Source organism: Marmota monax, unplaced genomic scaffold (assembly GCF_021218885.2).
Source record: "Marmota monax isolate L192 unplaced genomic scaffold, Marmota_monax_Labrador192_F-V1.1 WCK01_AAM20220418_F8-fsc00061, whole genome shotgun sequence".
NCBI classification, from domain to species: domain Eukaryota; kingdom Metazoa; phylum Chordata; class Mammalia; order Rodentia; family Sciuridae; genus Marmota; species Marmota monax.
Genome location: NW_026695230.1, coordinates 6295951 through 6312224, shown reverse-complemented (window position 1 = coordinate 6312224; position 16274 = coordinate 6295951). Strand labels below are relative to the sequence as shown.

Here is a 16274-nt window from a genome sequence, read left to right as displayed (position 1 = left end):
CCTCCTTGGAAGGAAATTTCTTCTGCAGAGTAGTGCTTTTCTTGAATGTGTTGGTGTATGTCTATTTCTTGGGTGTCATATGCTGCATTATTGCTGAAAAACCATAACCCATGCACATTAACCCACAGGCATGACACTTTCTAAGATAAATATCAAGCATAACCACTTTTAATTTTTGCATGAACAGGGATTCAGGGATGGTCAGTTTTTTTTTTTCTTTTTCTCCATGGGGTCATAATTGTCAAAGCCTCTTTCATCAGGCATGTGTGAGGTAATAAAGGAGTAGTATAGGATTATAGGAAGAGACAGGAGCGGAAGATGAATTTCATAATTTTGTCATGACTTGGGGTCTCTTTGTGAGGCTACCAAACTCCCTTGAGTGCTTTTGGAATCTCACTACTGTGTACAACAGAGGAGACAAGGGATGAGAGTTAACATTTTCCTTTCTAGCTAATAATTTCTCTTAAAAGCAGAGTTTGATAATAGGATAAAATAGCAAAGATATTTTTATTACACTTACATATGGAAGCATTTTGCTCCAAAACATCATAGGGCACTGGTAGCCATTCTCCTCCTTCTTTTCCTCTTCCTCCAAGATGATAGTACTTGAACCTTACTGGGACTTACTGAAGAAAGATTAAAAGCAGTATCATTTTCCTCCTCCTTTATAAGGGCTGATTTTCTGCATAGTGGCAGGCATAACTTACAATATTGGCATTTGCTTTGTTTGCAAGAAATTGCATTCTTCTCCTTTTTCTAGAAATAAGAAATTGTCTGCCAGATGAGGACACTTCAAGGTGGGCTAGATGCTGGGAAAGAGATGAAAACCCGCGCCAAAGATGCACAGATACAGTAACTTCACGCTCAGAATAGAGTGGATTCTTATAGAAGGGGCACAGTTTTGCCCCATAGCTTCATTTAATGCATTTGAAAGATGTGAAGACTGGGGTAGAGGAGGAAAATGCCAACCTCAGTGGGAGAGTAGATGTGAACTTCAGGAGGACTCTCAGAGCCAGACTCCACTCAAATTAGGGCTCTTAAAATGCAGATGCTTTGCACTTTCTGTGGCTATGAGGGGCCTCAAGAATTTGCTTGAGGATGGGGAGGCAGCATGGAGACATGTACACTGTGAAAGACAATTGTTTATTAGCTCAAAATAAACTTCTCGGGTTAAATACTGGTTTGAGTGCATAAGAATGTCAATAGAGCCTGGGAAGGCGCGTGAGATGGAGCGATTGCTGAGGAGAGTGGAGTTCTTATAAGTGAGATGCAAATTATGTGAAATTCAAAGATCCCTGTGCAGGTCAAAAGCAATTTCTTTTATTTATGGTCATCAGTGACATTAATCAAGCCAGAACATTTTCCTTTAAACCAAAAAAATAATTCGCCCTGACAACTGAAGTCAGATCAAACCTTTGGGGATGACCTAATTGTTCTCTTGTGAGAGCTAGCTATCAGCTCGCCCTTGGCTGTGGCTTCAGTTCCAGCAAACCTGGGAGGCCTCCCAGACCCTGGCAGGGAGTCTCTTCTTGCTACAGAGAGCACAAAGGACAGAGAGGTTTGGGAGGCCATAACCCTCTCTGGTCATCGCAACGTCTGCCATCCTGAGAATTTTGTGAGTAAGCTCTACCCAGATTCCTGCTGAAACTCCTGTTCACCGTTTGTGCATCTGACTGTCTGCTGCTTGGGTGGCTGGAAATTTCTCCCAGCTGCTGGGAGATGGGTGGGCACACCAACCTCGTCCCCATCTCCATTTTTCCTGGCAGCTGTTCAAATTTTCAGGATTGCATTGGTGACACTGATCAAGATGAGAGCTCTCATTCCACCCTGGTTATTTTTGGCAGCTGTGAGCAATCCAAGGCCTTGAATTTTGGCACGGTGTGGTTGGGATATTAGGTAACCTTTCCCTGAGCAAGCACAGACAAAGAGGAGTCCTGTGCTGCATCCATCCGTCCATCCATCCATCCTTCCATCCATTGGCTGTTTTGACAGCATTCCATTTGCTCTTGGTTCCTAATGAGAGATGACTTGGGAGAAGGCTGAATATTAAATACAAATTGTTGTTTTCTTTCCCCCCTACCAGATTGAAAACATAGATGCCTGCTTGAATTTCCTGGCAGCTAAGGGGATAAACATCCAGGGGCTGTCTGCAGAAGGTGAGTGAGAGGGCTTTTCCTGCTGCTGCCTTTTTGCTGTCAGCACTGCCCACCTGCTTGGTACTTACTGGTGCTGTTACCATGGTGAAGGGATGTTGGTGGACTCCTCTGGTTTTGTTTCCTTGCCTAGCCTCAACCAACTTTAGGATAACCCAAAGAATCACTCTAAGAATGGCAGTCACATCTGCAGCCATACCAGCCATCTGGAAGCCACTGAGGGGGTGAGCTGCTCCTGTTGAAGAAGGACTGGCTTCAACAATGCTGAATCTGTCTGTCTGGTGGCTCAGTTAATTATCAAGTCAGGTCTTATCTGTGGGAGAGAAAAACACTTTAACCGCAGCACATGCTAAACTGTACAGCTCCCAGGGGAAAATGCTTAAGCCTTATCTTTTATTAGAGAAGCAGCACTTGTCCTTGCTCTTAAGGGGGGGGAAAAAAAGCATGAGATTTATTAATGCATTACTATATTTCTACATCCGGATTAGTTTTTAATTAACTTAAATTTGGTGGCTAATTAGCACGTTAGCATTTGCTAGCGTTTTACAGTTAAATTATGTATGGGTCTGGAGCTGACTGGTCGGAATCCTCAACCTCCTGAGGCAACACCTAACCTGGAATCATTCACTCTCTCTCCTGTTTGTAAATACAAGCAGCTGCCAGCTCAGACTCTGCCATAGGCCCCGTGTCCTCCCAAACTCATTAGGCTGCACCTGCCTCCAGCTTTCCCAGAACAGGTAAAGCATCTCAGATGGTACACCTTTTCCAAGCAAGGGTGCTTTTTGAAAAGAGGTGTGTGAGCATGGACCCCAGGGAGGGGCCAGGGTGAGGCAGAGGGGCAGGTAAGTTTGGAAATGTGATGGATTCTCTATGGGGTTCGTTCCTCAACTTTGCTCTGCTAGTTGGTGAAAGCTTGGTTTTTCTGGCTGTGTTCCTCAGCTGTAGTCTCTTCCAGCATTGGGGGTGGGTGGCATAAATAACTGATGTTAATGGCTTCTAGGTGTAACATGACTGTTCAAATAGTTTGGGAACTCTACTACACTGGACCTGTCCCCAGGCAGGCATGGTCATTCTGCTTTGAGAGGCCTGAGAAGCAACTGTAATGTGGTCAGTCTTAATCCCTGCTCTTACAGGAGGATCCCTGGAAGACTTCTCTGCCTTAGGGTGTGGGCCATCATCCATGTAGAATGCTCACTGCTGGGGCACAGGTGGTGGTGGTGGTGGCAGGGAGATGCAAATTCCCATTGAGAGAACACAGGATTTCCTCCTGGTGGGGAGTTCTTGGGCTGACCAGTAGGTGGCAGGACATGTTCCTCCTAGTTTCCAGAGAACAAATGGACCCCAGGTTCAGGTCAACGTCCCCCAAGTAGAGCACCACAGGGACTTTTCTAGAATTATGATTAGTATCAAGGCCTTGGGGGATGCAGATCCTGCAGGCCTGCTTTCTCCTGCCCCCAATTGCTCAGCACCTACCCATTGTCTTGCCCTCTGTCTCATTTGTTCCCCACATCTGCCCCATCCTCTCTGTACTCTAAAGCATAGAAACCTCTGCAATAAGTATTTGTTGAATAATGAATAATTGCCAACTGTGCTCCTAAGGGTTTATCTATGTTGACTTCTGTTCTCACAACTGAAGCTGGAGTTTATAAAACCCTTAGTTTACAGATACGAAACTTTGGCTTAAAGGATATGAGTGACACCCCTGAGGCATGTCACTAGAGAGTGGAAAAGGCAGGATTTGAACCCAGGCTATTGTGATTTCAGAGCTCATCTTTATGGCATTTTCTGGGATGACAGATGAATAAAATCTGCATGTGCCATATATAGGTGAAAGAAATTGGGTTTAGAGCTCTTTGTTCCCTGGAACGTGGTTTGAGAAGGTGTTGTGTGGCCCTCAGTGGCACAGTGTGCAAGGAGACATTCTGCCCTCTGCCCCTTTTTGATGTTCGGCTGACCTGTGGGACCTGAGCACAGGAGAACATATTGGAACAGTGTGTTGAGGTGATTGACTCTGGGATGTAACTACAAAGTGGTTTTACACTATTTCAATAACAGCCCCCAACTGTGTTGTATTGAACCCCCATCTTCCCTGCTGGGTCGAGACTCACTTAATGATATCTTGGCCAGAATCCATAACTGTTCAGTCATGTTCAGTTATTAGCATAGCTTTATGTCCATGTTTTTGACTCAGTCTCATTCCTTTTTAAATTTCTCTACTCAAAGCTCTTTTCCTCCCCCACACCCCCCAGCCTGCAGGAAGTCGAAGGGGAATAGGGCACGGTGGCAAGGCTTCCCTTCCTCTCTCCTATCCTGATTCCTGTGCCCAAGACTGCAGGGTTTGGGCAGTGGAGGAGGTAGGGTTGTGCGCTGGTGAAGTTGCCATCTTCCTCTTGGTCACCGTAATGGTCACCGTCCCAGGTGGGCTCAGCATGCCCTACTGATGGGACTCACTCCCATGCTGCTTTTAGGCCACTGGTAGTTCTTTGGTAAGGTTCAGCCAGCCCTCTCACCATGGTCTCACAAACCCCAGTGTCTGACATGGAACCAGCAGGAAAACATGCTCCATTTTCCAGGAGCAAGGGTGGAGCAGGACTCCTATCAACTGGAAGCAGTCCCCCAGCACACAAGTTCTTTCCCCCCTACTTAGGTGGCCCAGAGGCAGATTGGCTGAGTCTGCTAAGCAGATTTGCAACTTGAGACTGGAAGGCCAGGTTCCTTTTCTTATCAGCACCCCCACTTTGATTCTTTTGGGGCCTTCACCCCTCTGACTTCCACATGTTCCTTGGGGAGGGGAGGAGTTCTCCTGTCTCCATGATCATCAAGCATCATCCTCCAAAATGACATTCTGTTATTAGATCTTATATGGATTTCTTTGGAGGGGAGGTTAGGGAGCAATGATGGTATTTGGTGCTGAGGCTGAATCTGAACTATGAAAGTCTCCTTGACATTATAAAGAGAGAGGAAACTTAGAGCCCTTTGTCATCAAATAATTCACAATTTCAGGGTTCAGGGAATATCTCACCTGACCTCTTGTGGGATTATAGGATGGGATCAGTTTATTGAGAACATACCATGTGTCAGTCACTGAGCATTCATGTCTTATTTAATCCCCTGGCAACTCACTGAGGTCAGTGTTGCCATTATCCCCATTAAGCAGATTAGGAAACAAAGGCCCAAAGAGCTGGAGTTATACACGGGATGCTACATGCACCCATGGACAGTGGCTAAGCTGCCCTCCTTTGCTGATTCAGGGGCCTGCTGTCTCCAGCCACCTGCATATCTATTAGAAAAGCATTAGTGTTTAAAAGAATCATGTAGTTTTAATGTTTTTTTTTCCTTTTGAAGATGATTGAGTGCCCTGGGGTGCCTCCTCTGATGAAAAACAAACACATGGTGGTTGGAAAGCCCCATAGGTACATCTCCACCCTTTCCCAGTGACTGCAGCTGCTTCACAACCAGGAAGGTGTGTGCACCTGTCCTTGCAGGTTGCAGCACAGGCCTGCCCCAACCTGCACGTTAGAGAGCCACAGAGAGCCTTTGTTCCCGGGCTCAAACAGCGGGTGCCTGGGGGCAGCAATTGCAGCCACCCAGCCCTGGAGGTGCTGCTGGTGTGAGCCTTCCCTGGCCCAGACCTCCTGCCCCCTCAGTGTTCCTGCAGCTTGAAGCTCAGACACATCTCTGTGCTCTTAGAGCCTTGCCAGGGTCCTGTGGGCTTAGACCTCTCCTTCCCTGAGGTGATGTTCAAGATCCACCCTCTAATCCTTCCTGACAGGAACTCCACCTGTCACAGCTGTCTGTCAACCTGCCCCTGGGAGGGAGAATGGCCCTCATCTTTGGCCATTTTTGAGATCACCTGGGCTTTGTACTACTTGACCCTGAATCCCCAACCTCCTTCAGTGGAGAAGCAGAGGTCCAGGGTAAGGCACATTCTTTTGTATTTTCTGGGTGCATCCTATATACCAGGCACAGTGTTAGGTACTGAGGGTCACTGATAAGTCAATTGTATGAAACTACCCTTGATCCCAGTTAGTAAGAGAGCTCTGCTACCTACAGGATTCACTGGTGGCCAAGAAAAGGCAGGTCAGCTGCACCTGGGGCAGCCAGGGGGCTTCACAAAAGGGGTGATATTTTCCTGGGTGTTCTGGAATGAGAGCTCATTTGCCAGGCAGAAAAAGTGAGGTGAAGGGAAGCCTAGTCAGCAGATGGGACATGGAGGCAAAGGGCTGGTTCTTTATCAAACTAGCAGATTGTAGAAATGGAGGCAGGAAGAGCCATGCAGGTGACTCTGGAGGAGCGTGTGCTTTTGAAGGGAAATCTGTCACTGACTCGATCAGCTCTCTCCTGATGGCCAGAGACCTAGAGACTGAGCTTGCTCCTCCTTTCATCCTGAGCCAGACGGTAGGGGCATTCACTGGACCTATTGGGTAAAGACAGCCGGTGGAATGTTTCCATTTCTCCTGCCCACCTCAACTGAGTGGGCACACAGTGGACTATTTTTGTTCCTCTGTCCCAGTGGCCACAGAGGCTCTGCCCCCACCTTCTCATCCCTCCTCCCCTGTGACGAGCACAGTTGGCAGGCTTGTGGGCAGGACCCAAAGGGCCACAGGAGTGGGTGGAAAGGGAGGTGGCCCATGTCAGTTATGTAGCCCATCCATCTTCAGGAACAGACCATAGGAACCACAGTCCCCTGTTAGTCAGGGAGCCTCACACAACTGTAGCAGTGGGGAATCAAATAGGAGTTCTGCACCCCTGTGATCTGCTGCAGAGCAGCCCGACATTTGGCTTCAAAACATTCTACTCGCTAGAGCAGGTTTCTTTGTATTGGATTATTCCATTACTTTGGAAACCAGGCCTGAGGTTTTTCTTAAAAAATGTTGAAAGACAATAACGTCTCTGTTTCACTTCCCATCATGCCCGATGTTACCTACAGCATCTCCGCAGATTAGGACCAGCCAGTGGGGACAAAGAGATCAGCCAGAAACCAAACAACTTAGGCACCAGGCGATGGAACATTCTAACAGAATGGGACTGTGACCTGTGCAGTTTGTCCCAGTTTGCATGAAAGTGGCTGCAGGAAGAGGAAGAACAGGATTCCAGTGTTCAGTTAGCTAGGGTCCCCTTGGACAAGTCATCGATAGCCTAACAACTTAGGTCTGTGTATATTCCTTCTAGAAGGAAGGAAGTCTAGAAGGTGAGCAGGTGTGTGGATCAGACACTAAATGATAGTCCTTTTCCCACACCTTGGGAAGGGCCATGAGGGAAACATTCTTGTGGGCTTGCAGATTTTGTTTTTAGACTTCTCTATGGAGCTGGCTCACCAGGCCTCGTGGAACACAGACAAATACCTTGGAAATGTGGAAGGAACACGGTTCTAGCTATTTTGGATACTGTCTGTTGTAGACCACCCATGGTTTAGACTCTGGACTTTTAGAGCATCCACCACTCTTGATTTTTTTTTTTTTGTGATCTAAAAAAAATAAGAAGAAACAATCCAAATGTCCATCATCAGTGAGATAAGTAAACAAAATATGGCGTATCCATATGATGAGATGCGTCTCGGCAATATAAAGAAACTGATAAATTCTCTAACATAGTCCAACCTTTAAAACATGATGTGAAGTGAAAGAAGCCAGATGCAAAAAAACTGCATATTACATGATGCCATTTACATAAAATATCCAAAAAAAGACAAATTTGTAGAATCAGAAAGTGTATTTGTGGATGCCTAGAAGTGGGTTTGGGAATCAATTGCAATTGAGTATAAGGAATCTTTCTGGGTGATAGAAATATCCTAAAACTAAATTTATTAAATGTAAGTAAATTTATTAAATTTACTTAAAAAAACACTGAATTTGAACACCTAACTTTATTGATAGAAATTATATAATACCTTCATAAAGCTGTTTTAAATATCAGAAAGAAAGTCACCATTGCATTTTCTCTAATATGAGATTATTCATAACTGATTTCCTTCCAGATACCAGTGACTGGCCTAGGGGGAGAAGGGAGCGATCCTCTTCTTGGGCTTTGTTTGGGTAGAGAGCCCTGAATGGGTTTCTGAGGAAGCTGCAGGTAGGGGGGGGCATATTTTCTGAGCCAAAATGTGAATTTGAGTCAGGCAAGGTCCCAAGTGCTTTGCACTCATTTTTCTCCTTCCACCTTCACTTAGTTCTCCTAAGAGCCCCATAGGAAGGTGCGATGCGACATACGCTTATTTTACAGGAGAGGAAAACTGAATCCCAGAGAAGCTGAATCTTGCAACAAATCAAAGTCTGCAAATGGACTATAGAGATTTGACCCCAGAGTTTTCTGGCTCCAAGAAAATCACTTCTCTTTGTGATAGTGCTATCCCCTAAGAAAAAGAGGATTTGCCAGAGGAAAATTATACTTTTTGGCAGCTAAACATGCTTTAAGGAACAATGGTACAAACCGGTATGAGCAGTGAATGGTTTGATGACCACAGTAGCTAGAGACAGAGATAGCACTGGCTCCATCTTCTGCAGTAGGATTGGCTGGTGGGTTATGGGGGTGCTGACAGGGATGTACTGACTTTTCACAGTGGGCAGCCCTGAGCCCATGGATATGCTGAATTGTTAAGTCCCTCTCCTCTTTGTTTTCTTCCATAGTTTCAAAAAATATGTTCAGAGGGGCTGGGGTTGTGGCTCAGCAGTAGAGCATCTGTCTAGCACGTCTGAGGCACTGGATTTGACCCTTAGCACCACATAAAAATAAATAAATAAATTTCCAACAACATATAAAATATGTTCTGGGATGTTTGACACACCAGAAGAATAAAGAATACTTATATGCCTAAGAGCTAGCTTAATAAATAGAACATTATCTGGTCTCCTTTTAAATTCATCACACAGACTGGGTATACATGTAAGCCAAGTTAGACCATGTCAGGATACCAGACTTGGAGCTGGAAATACCTGGATTTAGGTCCCAGCTCCAGGATTTATTACCTTGGAAAGGTCATAAAACCTTTCTGAACTTCTACTTCCCTGTAAACAAAATAAGGGGAGCACGACCTAGTTCTCAGGTGGCCAGGATTAAGAGAGATGGTGCATGGGAAGAGCTCAGCCTGGCACATTCTTACTAGTAATGGTGCTTGGTATAAACCACACAGCAACCTGATCACTGTAAAAGGCAACCCAGGCTGCCTCTCTCCCCATGATTAGCATTATGTTCTGCCTCCAGTGATTTCAGTTTTGAGAGAAAATTGTCTGTTTCCCCAAGTTTCTTCCTAGTTGCAAAACTGCAGGCCAGAACATTGTTGGCTTATTTCAACTTTTCCCCTCACTCCTGTCACTGTCCACCCAGGTGGCTACAGGTGTGTGACTTCTTCATGTGAGTCTCCATCAAACCTGGAGCTGTATGATAATCTTATTCAGGATTCCGGGGCTTTTGTTTACATAAGATAACTAAGAGCAGTGAAGGCCTTCACTATAAATGGTGCACTTTCACACATATATTCTCATTTGATATGCAAAACAACCTTGTATGGTGGCCTGGGTGGTGTTGATGTTGTCATTTTCCTGAGACCCAGAGATATTAAGTGACTTGCCTCAGGTGGCACAGCAAGAGATTGATAGAGTGCAGATTGGAACTCATGGCTTAGGTTTTCTGACTGTTGTATTCCTGTCGGCTCTGTTCAGTGATCAGAACCTGCTGGCTCCCAACGTACTGTGTGAAGGCTGGATTCCAGAGGTGGGTCCTGTCAGTTTCTCCAGTGCCTGGAGAAAAGGATACTCCAGCAGAAAGTAGTTAGTTCCGGCCAAACAGCAGATCACACCAGGACTGATGCCCTGACAGGCTGCTCTTCCTCCTGTGCAGGGGACAGGGCTTGTTCGGAAGGGACTCCATTCACATCTCTGCATCTCCACTGGCCCTGGAGGAAGCACTGTTTCTTCATGAGTAGCCTTTCCCCAGCTCAGTGCTAAGCAGGGTGTGCACCCCCCACCTCTCTAGCAAGGCCCCAGAGCTTCCTTGGTGCGTGTCCTTCTTTGCCCCTTGCCCTTTTGAGAAGAAATCCAGTCCAGGGCTGCAGCGAAGCAGAGGGGTCCGGGTTTGTTTCCCCCACAAGTCTCCTCCTGTCCCTTCTTGTGGGTGGCCCTGGTACCTACTCCTCAGGATCAGTTTAGCTTCTTGCTTTCAGCATTTGGTGTTAAAATACTGCATAAAAGGAGGAAGGGCTCATGGAGAAACCCTGGCGATCCATAACCTCTGCCTGCGAATAAATGTTTTATTCTTCTCCACAACTCTTTATGCATGCCTTGAGGCAAAGGCATCTTAACATCCTAAAAATTACTGTCTGGAATAACAGAAGTAGGCTTCCCACTCTGCTCTAATTTATTTTAATATGATATTTTGTATGAGTTCCTCATGGAAGCCAGTCCTTATAGTCTGTCCCTACACCCATCCCAAATTACAGTTATTTATCCAATGGACAGGAGAGGCAGAGCCGTGTATCTGAAAGAAGGGTGAGTGGGTAAAGCAGAGTGAGGATTTGGGAGTGGGATGGTGGCCACTTGGCACGCGTGGTGTGGCTCGAGGCTTGGAACATGAACTTGGCAGAGCAGGCCAGACCAGTGCGTCTCTCAGAGTGCCAGAGAGTGCCTCTGTCCAGGATCGGCCGCTTTGCCTGCAGAACAAGCACAGTCTTGCTGGGGAAGCCTGCTTTTCAGTGGTGTCCTTACTGAGAATTTCCTCTTGGCACTAGCCAGACATCCAGTCTCGACTTGCCTGGTGTATCCACTCTAATCCCAGAGGGGAGAATAAGCTAATTTCTTTGTGGTTTTGGCCTGCGTTTAATTGACTGTGATCCCAATTAAGTGTTCAGGAAGTCTGTCATATCCTCTAGGAATTAAACTCCTGTGAGGGCTGAAGCAGCCCATTGAGTGGGAAAAAGAAAGGACTCCAACAGCTGACAAGAGTCTCTTTATTGTCTTGCAGAAATCAGGAATGGGAACCTCAAGGCCATTCTAGGCCTCTTCTTCAGCCTCTCTCGCTACAAGCAACAACAGCAGCAGCCCCAGAAGCAGCACCTCTCCTCCCCTCTGCCGCCTGCTGGGTCTCAGGTGGCAGGGGGCCCCTCCCAGTGCCAGGCTGGCACTCCTCAGCAACAGGTGCCAGCCACTCCCCAAGCCCCGTGCCAGCCTCACCAGCCAGCGCCACATCAGCCCTCAAAAGCACAAGCCGAAATGCAGTCCAGGTGGGGCTCCTTCCTTGCCGGCCGAAATGCCTGTTTTTCGGGTGTTCTTTGCACCCTAAATTATAATTTGTATCATCTATGGTTTTCATTGAAACTTCTTCAATGTTAAGTGCTACTGGTAGTTAGGAATTCACATGACCTTGGAAGTGGATGCAAGGGGCCTCTTCCTGTGCCTGGCAGAGATGTGTACTTTTATAGGTCAGCATTGCCAGCAGCCAGCACTAATTAGCTGCTCCTGCCATGACTCAGGCCCATTACACACATGCTCATATGTTATAAATAGCCCCTAAAATAGACTTCAAACCCCTTCTGGGTGTTGGCCTACAAGATGAATGCTCAAAGTTGGAGTAATTTATTGAACAGATGAGAGAGACACAGCCATGCTTTTGAAAGGAGGATGACTGGGTAAAGCAGAGTAAGGATTTTGGAGTGGGACAGCTAAGTCATTTTACTTGGTGGAGGTAAAAGTTCTGTTATAACAGATGCCTCCACTTTTCCAGAGCAGAGAGAGAAAAAACATGCCAAAGAAAGGTGGCAAGTGTTAGCCCGGGAGTAGCCATCCACCTTCCCTAAGTGGAGCGTTGTCCCCCATTGGTAGTAACCATGAATGTGACTGGGTTGTCTTGAACTTACATGGTGGGAGCTGTATTATGTTGAACTTGGGGAAAAATCATATTGCACAGGATTGATCCCTGAAGGATTAGTGCCTGGACCTTGCCAACCTTCCCAGAGGGACTGATGCTTGCCACTCATACTCACCACAGAGCAGCGCACAGGAGGCATGCCTCTGTAGTGACTGTCTACTACAATGAGAATAGTTGCATTCCTAAACAACTCTGCAGAAGATCGCCATGCAAATCATTTTTTTACCCTGGTACTAGAAATTGAACCCAAGGGTACTTTACCGTGGAGCTACATCCCCAGCCCTTTTAATTTTTTTATTTTGAATTGGCCTTGCTAAGTTGCTGAGCCTAGTCCCAAATTTTAGATCCTTCTGCCTTGGCCTTCCCAGTAGCTGGGATTACAAGTGTACACCACTGCTCCCAGCTAATCATTTGTTTTAATGGCAGAATAAAAGTAGAGGGTTAGGAACTAGAAAGTTCTTGGCTTATGATAAAGTTCTGCGGAAAAGCTCATGATAATTGTTTTCTTTTCTGTCAGTCTTTAGCTTTAAAACCTGATGTCACTGATCAAAGTGATTGCTTGATTTTATCTAATGTGTGCTACAAAGTAATGCCTTTTCTTTCCAGTGTCCCAGAATCCAGCATTGATACTCATAAGGCTTCTCAAACACCTTGATACCCTTTGTCACCTGTGGTAGTTGGGCAAAACCCAAAGCTGCTCAAGTCTGGCAGCTGCCTTATGGATAGTTGCAGCTTTTTTCTCACGAAAAGTGTGATTTCCCACTTGTGAGGCTGTTCAAACCAGCAGTGATGGGTGTAATGTGAATCAGGCCCCCTAAATAATTATCTAATTATATCCATTATGGAAATTTGTGGGATAGGAGAGATGCCTGGAATAGCAATGAGGAACAGACAGCCATGCAGCCAGGCACTGCCCACTTTCCCTGGAGACCTGCCCGCATAGAAGCCCTTCCCTGGGCAGAGGTTCCTTGGCATTGGATGACTTAAAAGATCAGGGCATCATTTCCCAAACTGCATTCTGTAGAGTTTATTTACTTCCTAGGGTGTTCACTTGAGTTGTATTATGAGGGAAGGATTCTGGAGGGGTAGAAATGGGGAGATAACCTGGGTTAGGGTGTTACAACTGTTATTGCAAGTCTGCTCAGATCCTTGAAACTGCCAATGTGCATTCTTGTATTTAGTTACTGCAAAGCCTTCTATGTGCCCAGCACTGTTCTAGGCACATGGGAGTCAGGATGAGTGAGACAGGCAAGGCACCTGCTCCCTGCATGCTACCAAAGGAGGCTGAAAAAACGGGCAAATTAATGGAGGAAAATGTCAGGCAATGGTGAGTGATGGGATTTGGAGGTGCTGGGTCACTCATTTAGGTTAAGTTGATGGGAGGGTCTCCCTGAGGAACCTGAAAGCAAAGAGGGCCACTACCATGTCCAGGGAAGATAGTTGTGGCACTGAGGACAGGTCACAAAGTGCTTGCTGTCAAATATGGGTTTTGAGTTTGGACTTTAAGGATAACAGGAAGACATGGGGGTGGTCTTAAGTATGAGAAATACTTGATTGGATTTACAGTTTTTTTTAAAAAAAATCACCATTGCTTCTCTTTGGAGACTATAATGGTAGATGGGCTAGAATGGAAGAAAGGATTCCAATTAAGAAGCTTCTGCAGTCCTGGAGAGGATAGTGGCTAAGATAAAGCTGGTGGGACAGGTGTGGAGATAGACGCATGCAGGATATTTTGGAGTTTGAGCCTAGAGGCCTGGAAACAGATTCTTTCTCTGGAGTGAGAGAAAGAGAGGAATCCCGGGTGAAGCCTAGATTTCTGACTCAAGCAATTAGCTAAGTGATGGTATTATTTATTGAGATGAGGAAGGCTGGGAGAGGAGCAGGTGTGCATTGTAAACCTGCAGAAGGCGAGGTGGAAAGAAGCATCTATTTTTATAAAGCATCTCACTGTATAGGGTTCCAAGGAACATGTGTTCAGACACACAGTTTTGGGTCACTGAGCCATGCTACCCTGAAGCATCCGTTTCCATGGTAGGTGTTTGTTTTCTTACTAGAACCAGATGTTCTAGTCAGCATCCATCTCCCTGTAAGAAAAAAAAAAAAAAGTCTTGGTACTAAATGCTTTGTCTAAAGACAAGCCAAACTCACTTAAGCCAGGTTTGTGCATTCATTTTTAAAAAAATATTTTGGTTTTAGTTGTAGTTGGACACAATACCTTTATTTTATTTATTTATTTATTTTTATGTGGTGCTGAGGATTGAACCCAGCACCTTGCACATGCTAGGCGAGCGCTCTACTGCTGAGCCACAACCCCAGACCCTGTGCATTCATTTATTCTAGCTGCACAGTGTTTCCTGCCAATCTGACTTTCTGATGCTACAGAATGGTGACTTTAGAGTGGGGCTCCACAGTAGCTGTATATCATCATTTACACCTTTATCTTGTCCAGTTTGGGTTGTGTCTGCAGATGGTTGGTTTTGTCCATTTTGTATGGATAATTTCTACTGCTCCTTCCACAGGATAATCTTGTTCTCAAGGTCTAGTGATGTGAGATCCCATGCTAACACTCTAGCTATAAGTTTAAGAATGATGTGATCCATCTCTGGCTCAGTGCCATTGTATGGCTAGCCCCAGATTCTAGCTTTGATAACCCAGGCCCAATGGAAATGACCGAACCCTTGATCACTGGTGTCCGATGTTGATGGGAGTCCCAGACGCCGGGTTTGTTTGGGCCTCCTGTTAGAACCCTGCCTCGGCACCATTTTGAAGCCATGTAAGTCCAGCACTTCTTGGGGGGTGGTGAGCATTACAACTTGGCAGCTTTCCATGAAGTTGGCTAATGAAGGGGTTGTGGAGGGTTGCAAAGGAAGTCCAGGAAATTGGCAGGAAGGTTTCAGAGCCCTCCTCTGTGGCACCCTTGTGGAGACTCACTCTGCCTCTTCCCCTCAGCAACTCTCACAATTTACATGGTGGCTGAGAACTTGAACCACATATCACCCCATGAAGTTCCTCACCCATCTAGTGTCTAGAACAGTCTCCAAGACTCACACGTCTATCTGTGTCTACCTTACCGGTGATCAATATTCAGTTATTTAGGAAAAAACCTAGAAAAGTACTTTTTTTTTCCTCTCCATTCTTTTCTCTCTCTTCATTTTGTAAGAACACTGAAACCAACACTGTATTTCTCACTTCAGATCCTTTTATGATCATGGTACAAGATACATGAATATAAGAAAGAGAAACACTTTTATGATTCAGAAGGCAGTAAATAACTTCAAATTGTTCTTCTATTAAGCCTAACCAAGATTCTTCATATGTACAAATTTATGGTCCAAAAAAAGGCCACCAGAATTCAAAATTTCAACAGGCTTTAAGCGGTCATTTTTATAGCAGTAAAAGCAAATATTTCTAAGACCAGCAAAATTTACAGCACCTATACCTTTGTTTGGGATCGACTTTGTGGACTGTTGAGGTTATGTACCTGAGAAGTACCTCAGTTGAACACGCCTATGAAATAGATACATCTCAATGTTTCAGAAAAGTATAAAGTAATATTTTACCTAAGCATCTTTATTTTATGCCTTGTAAATACTTTATACTTTAAACATCTTGTAATTTTAGAAAGGTATGAAGAAAACCTGTGGTGACTGGAAGCAGGAAAGATATTGGTATTTAAGGGGGGAAGCATAAAAGTTCTTAAATAGTTTTGATTGCACTTTCTTCATATTGGAAATATATTGTATCAGTGAAGCTGGACGTAGAAGGAAAAAAGTGTGTGGAGGGGAAAAAGCCTCCTTGTGCTAGGCTCTTAAGGTTTGTGTGTCTAATGTATCTTTTCTCTCCTCACTCATCTGTTCCACTCTTTTCTTCCCTATCATGCAGTGCCTCATCCAAGGACTCATCTCAGAGCAAAATCATCCGCTTCACTCTGGGTCAGAAAAAGATCTCTAGGTTAGACTTTCTCTGTGTCCTGCAAAGCATGGTTTAAACCCAATCCACTGTTCCTTTGTTCCTTCTGTGCTGGCTGACTTTCCTTTTGATTCCTCTCCCTGTTTCGTGTTTGCAGTTCCAGAAAACCAAACATGCTTTGGCTAATGATCCAGTGGTGGCAAGTTTGGAAAGTGACTGTGGGATTGTTTGTGTGTATGTGTGTGAGTGTGTGTGTGTGTGTGTGTGTGTGAGTGACAGCATGGGAGTTAGTTGGAGGTGTACATGCTGCTCATTTGATCTTTGCCTTTGACTGCTTGGTCACCAGAGTCCATT

At 45.4% G+C, this 16274-nt stretch overlaps 1 protein-coding gene across 7 annotated transcripts in view; it reads left to right on the top strand.

Annotated features, from left to right (window-relative positions):
• Nav2 (neuron navigator 2) overlaps positions 1–16274 on the top strand; it is a 379713-nt gene that overhangs the window by 150845 nt on the left and 212594 nt on the right. For 5 of the 7 annotated variants that reach the window (XM_058576948.1, XM_058576945.1, XM_058576944.1 and 2 more), the window contains exons 4-6: positions 2084–2156; positions 11109–11367; positions 15894–15962. In XM_058576948.1, the coding sequence (XP_058432931.1) occupies positions 2084–2156; positions 11109–11367; positions 15894–15962 (401 nt within the window). The remainder of the gene's footprint in view (positions 1–2083; positions 2157–11108; positions 11368–15893; positions 15963–16274) is intronic. The other 2 variants (XM_058576946.1, XM_046438276.2) reach the window with 1 other exon arrangement.